This window comes from Leopardus geoffroyi, chromosome E2, assembly GCF_018350155.1.
Source record: "Leopardus geoffroyi isolate Oge1 chromosome E2, O.geoffroyi_Oge1_pat1.0, whole genome shotgun sequence".
Classification (NCBI taxonomy): domain Eukaryota; kingdom Metazoa; phylum Chordata; class Mammalia; order Carnivora; family Felidae; genus Leopardus; species Leopardus geoffroyi.
The window spans coordinates 28,661,119-28,666,741 of NC_059335.1; the positions used below are offsets into that span (position 1 = coordinate 28,661,119).

The 5,623-nt window shown below is 53.7% G+C and overlaps 1 protein-coding gene across 1 annotated transcript; it reads right to left on the minus strand.

Moving 5' to 3' along the window:
* Positions 1–1,251: 1,251 nt before the first annotated feature.
* LOC123579131 lies at positions 1,252–4,755 on the minus strand. The gene is made up of 2 exons (XM_045442720.1): positions 4,135–4,755; positions 1,252–2,285 (listed from the first exon to the last, which is right to left on the minus strand). The coding sequence occupies exons 1-2, from the start codon at positions 4,663–4,665 to the stop codon at positions 2,094–2,096; spliced, it is 723 nt and encodes a 240-aa protein (XP_045298676.1). The 5' UTR covers positions 4,666–4,755; the 3' UTR covers positions 1,252–2,093.
* Positions 4,756–5,623: the final 868 nt, after the last annotated feature.

Genomic DNA, 5,623 nt, shown 5'->3' on the forward strand with positions numbered 1-5,623 from the left:
GAGGAGGCTCTCCTCATAGGACACAACGGCAGCCTGCCAGATAGACGTCGCTTGTGTCGCTCTTACCCACAAAAATGCTAAGGCTCCACTTGTTTGCCCACACCGGGGATCAGCGGTACCTTCTCTGCTGTTGAACATCTTCTTAAGTAGGGGAAGGAACAGAAAGTGAAGTTGGAAAGAACAAGAGGGCAAAGACAGGGGCTGAGAAAGAGGCCTCCGTTTCCTCTCTCTGGTAATTGCTGAATTGGCGCTCCTGAAGGCAGAAAAGGGACGACTGACTCATGTCCCTCCGCCAGAAGAGGGGGAAGAAGGGAGGCATGATATTGACTTAAACGCGGGGGATTTAAAAGGCCCCTATGTTCCCACTTTGTGCTTTGCTTCTAACAGACAGCCTGGGACCTTTGAAGTCAGTCTGGCCCAGTGGGGAGCGGGCTTCTGTGGAGACAAGATGCTAACGGGGGCGGGGGAAGGGGGCCAGGGGGCGGCCGAAACTCTATTAGGCATGCTCTAGCAAAAAGAAAGGCAAATCCAATGATAATGTACATCTGTTTCAGGGAATTTATAAGCTTTGAACATTTTTTATGGGCAGATAAGTGGGTCCTTTTCTTACCATAACTTAGAACTTCAAAGCTGAGTGTGTGGATAATGCAAATTGCTGAAATATGAGATTTTCCCTACAAAGAGGTTTCCAAAAAAGACGGGGAAGAAAAAGAGAGGGGGAAAGAGAGAGAGAACGAAGGCTAATTGATGCCACAGTCTTTTATGTACATGGCAAAAACGGGACAGAAATTGATTTTTATGAAATAAGAAATTGATGGGAGAGACAGGGAGAGGCGGAGCCCAGAAGCAGGTGTGGGGGCTAGGCCTGGGCAGGGCGAGTTACCCTAGGCTGTGGGTCAGCTCTGGGGGCACGGCCCCCTCCCTCTTGGAGCCCTCACCCTTAATGGGGAGGACAGGACAAACGGACATAAGGACCCTTCAGAGACGGCCAAGGCAGTGTCAGCCCAGCGCCTGGTCCATCCAAGGTCCAAGGGGGCTCAGGGACAGGGTAGATCCTGGAGGCCTGGGACTATCTGGAAAGGCTTCCTGGAGGAGAGTGGCTGTGTAGGGCAGGCATGATCCTGGGCGGCTGGGATGGGAGCAGGTGCACACTAGGTGAGGAAACAGCTGAATCAGGGGATCCCAGGTTATGCTTCTGCCACCCAGTCCTTGACACAGTCAGTCCTCTGTGCTTCTCCTGTCGTCTTTTCACTATTCCATATTTTAATATTTATAACATAACCATATACGAAGATCTGAGCTTATAAAATTGTTCTTTGGGCATTACGAATTTTGCTTCTTTTTGTTCTTTTCTTCTTTTCTTCTTCTTCTTGCTGCCTCTTCTTCTTTCTCCTTCTTTTTCTGCATTTTCATAGAAGTGGCGGGCTTTCTGTGTTAATTTTATCATTTGTCTACGCCATCTTGGCAAAGCCGTCCCCTGTGCCAGGGATTGGTCAGGAAACGTCATGTGACCCTGTGCTGGCCAATGGGACCTGAAAAGAAGTCTGTGGACGGGCTTGTGAGACGTCATGGCGGCAGCCATCTTGTTTGGCACGGGAGGACCGCAGAGCACCTAGAGAGGCGGGCCTGGGTCCCGGAGGATGTCACCGAGTACCACCCATACAGTACGTGGCAGCTGCTCAGCATGGGCACTCCAGTTGCTTGGCTTTTCGCAGAAGAAAATCCTGAGATCGAGTCGTTTATTCTGAGGGAATCCTGGGAAATGCCAGTAGGGCAGTGCGGAAGTGGGACTGGGGAAGTCACGCATTGTGGCGGGTCGGGGCTTACTCCTGCCTGGAAGCCCAGGAGCCCACGTAGAACACCCTCAGGGTGACGCACCCGCACGGCAAGGGAGCCGGGGCATTTATGCCCCCGTTGCTGTCAGCCATTAGCCAGCTGCTCCCGCCCACAGGCCCAGCAAGCTCTGACGTCCAGACAGACCCTCCTCAGAGACTCCCTGGTGCCTGCAGTTGGGAAATGGACTGGCAGCCACAGAAATGCTTCCCATGGGGGACTCAGGGCCAGCGCTGGCATCGTCTGTTCCTTGGGGTTCCCTAATCCACGCCAGGTGATCGCAGAGGGTCTCCAAGGAAGAAAGAAGGGGGTTGGACACTCTCCTGGGGACCCATGGGCAAACGCTGGAAGTTTGGGACAGGTGTCATAATGGCCGCGAGAATGTGAAACAGTTGGGGTGGTGTCGGAGGCACCAGGGTTTGCTCCAAGAGATGTCTGCCTCTACCAGCATCCTGGGGGGGGGGGGGCGGGGGTTCAGCACTCTCCCGGACCCCTCCCAACATTTTGTAAACCCCCCCCCCCCCCACCATCTTCCCAAAGACCTCGTTTTTCTCTCTGCTTTCCCCGGGCCTCGTGCACCCAGAAGGGTTCGGCCTCTGAAACCACAAAAACTGCCACCTCCTTCTGTCCTACGCCTGTCCTTCTCACAGCCGCGTTTGGTTGTTCCCAACACACCAGTGTTCTGTCTCCACTTCCTGCTTGCTCTACAGTAGCCCCTGGTCTGGATTTCCACCGCTCTCTGTACAATACCTTCAACGCCATCACCTCTGTCTTTCTGCCCCACCCACCCGACAAAAACCAACTCTGGGAAAAATAGGGAACAGGATCAAAAGCTCTGGAGTCAGACGGACAATGGTCATTATCCTCCCAGGTTGCCATTGACTTTGTTGTTCCTCAATCCCATGGGTATTTTAACAGCTACCTTTCTTGACCTCTTGGCTGTATTTCATGATGGTGGTCATATTCTCTCTCCTTCCTATTCTCCCGCTCCTCTGGGATTCCGTGCACAGGCTGTTTGTTGCTCCCCTGTGTGCATTTGGTAGTAGAACCTCTGGTTTTGAGTTCAAGAATAAAGACTACAGTTCTCAGACTCTTTTGCAACTGAATTTTGTACCTGAATTCTAGTCACAGGGAGGTGTCATGTGGCAGCTCTGGGAATCTTTTTTAAGAGCTAGCTTGTTTATTCCCATCGTCCATTTTTCTTCTCCATCCCCTCTTCCATTCTGCTTCCTGGAAAGCAGATGTGATGGCTGGAATTCCAGCCACCACTTTGGACCATGAGGACAAGCACGATAGCCTAGAGATGGTGGGGTGGCTGGAAGAAGCCTGTGTCCCTGAGGAACAGGACTTCCATTACAGACCTGGATACCTACATTTAGACTATTAAATGAGGAAGAAACCAACTTTTCACTTTTTTAAACCACTGTCTCTTGCAACCAAACTAATTCCCAAGTGAAATTATTTTCTTGGTATCAAGCCCTGTTGGATATTCTCTAGCCCCTCTGGACCCCATTTAGCAGTAGCCTTTTCCGAATCCTCCTTTAAAAATTGCTGCATTAAACCTGGGTACGCGGGACCTGTCTGTACTATTGCTACAGAATCTGTAAGTGTTTCAAAATAAAGAGTTTTTTTTAAAGACGGCATTGAGCTGGGCTTGGTCCTCGTCCCATTTCTTCTGCATGGCCTCACTTCCTGGGATCTCATCCACTGCCATGGCCTTGATTGACCATCTCTAGACTGTTAAGAAGGGCCTCCGACTACACGCCCCCAAACGAACTCACCATCCTACCCCGAAACTTGAGTTTCAAGCTTAGTAAAGGGCAATGCAATGAATCAAGTGACCCAAGCCAGAAGCCTGGGTCTGCTCAGCTCCTTCTCCCTCACCCCTAACCCAATCACTGAGACTTGCCGGTTCTGCATCCTAAACAGAGGTCACCTCTACCCAAGTCCCTCCATCCCGGAGCCACTGAGCCGGACGGAGAGCCCTGTCAGCTGTCCCCTGGCCTGGTCAGCTCCTCTTACAGCCTTCTCCTGTCGGTCCCCAAAATGCGGACGGAAAGTGCTTCTTCCAGTGGAGTCTGACCAGGCCACTTCCAGCTTCACCCACCCAGGTGAAGGTTGGACAAGGGTCCAACTAACTCCCGGCCCAGCAGACCAGGCCTCAGCGAGGTGCCCCTGCCCACTTCCTGCCTCACTTTCCCTCACACCCTGACTCCCCTCTCCACCATGCCCCACTGCATGGTGGTCCTTGAACGACCGACGCCTCTGCTCCCCTCCGTCCCCGAAGCGGCTGCTACTCACCCCGTAGAGCCTGTACTCGCCCTGGTTCTTAGCCTGCGTTCCCCGAGGAACCCGAGACACAGGCTTGAGGGCAAATTGCTGTTTGGGCAGAATGATGGTAGCAAGAGGCGTGAGGAGGCAGGAGAGCGAGCTGGGAGGTGACAAGCCGACACGAGGATGCCTCGAGAGCACTCCCAGAGCGTCCACCCGCAGGATGAAAGGTCCGAGCACGCGTTCACCGCTCCCAGCCCCCAGACCCGCGTCTCGGGGGTGCTTCTCGGGGGGGTGCTGACGCCTCCCCCCCCTCGCAGGCTGTGTGCTCACAGGCAGGCCCTTGCAGGCCTGGAGAAGGCCCCGGGGAACTTGCAGGACGACAAAGCACAGCATGGGCTGCAATTGTGCTGGGGCCAGGTGGGTCCGTGCTGGCAGCCAGGCTGAAATAGCAGGTGGCCGTGGCTCTGTGCTGCCTCTGCCCTTCAGGAAGACCACCTCCTCCAGGAAGACCTCCCCAAGGCTGGAACAGATGCCCCTCCTAGGCTCCCCGCACATCATCTCACAGCTACTTGTCCTCCCTGCTTGGCGGCAAACTACTTTAAGGCGCAAATGAGAGGAGGCGCCAGAGCTCAAAATAATGCTGTGGAAATAAAGCTGAGCAGAGAGGGACAAGTGTAAAGACGCTTCAAATTTATAGAAAGCTGGGATAGGGTTTCAGCAGAGTCTAGATGAGCTTGGGAGGCCACGGAGCTGGGGTGAGAAAGCAGCCTGCTCCTTGCTCTGGGCCTTCTGAGATGCCGCAGTGCCAAAATCCCCCTGGAGGCAAAGCGCTGCTCATTTAATCCTCATGGCACCTTTGGGGGGCAGGTGTTCTATCATGTCCGTTTTACAGATGAGGAAGCCGAGGCTCTCTCTCCCCCGCCTCCGCCCCCTCCCCCCGGCCCCCACTGATTTAAATCCAGTCCAGACCCTGGGTCCAGCTTGACCAGCCGTCCCGGGCTCACTTCCACCACCGTTCTTGGTGTCCTCAGACAACCCAGTGGAATTCTCTGGAAGCCCGCAGTGGCTTCCCATATCATGGCGGAAGGTGGGGTGGGCGGTGGGGAGGGGGTGGGGGCTGTCGAGACGGCCAGAGGACAGGCAGGCCTTCCTATAAACGGCCAAGGATCCTGTGCCAACCCGCCAACGTTGGAGGGGGGGGCGCGCTTCAGATGCAAGGATTATGGAAAGCGAGAATACAATTTCCTGATAAAATAGAAGAGGCGATTAAGTTAATGAAGGATCATTTTGCTGGTTTGAAAACTATAATTAATAGGCATTAATTGTATATTTAGAAGTTTAGCGTGGCGTGGGCTTGGGGAGCCATCGTCAAACACAATGACGCCGTAGGTGCTGCATAATAAAGACAGGGCCCAGATGGTCCTCAAAGCCCCTAACGAGAGCTTTGCGAGGGGCTGCTATAATGATAAAAGATGCCACTCGCTGTTCTGCTCTTCCTTTAACGACATCCTTTCCG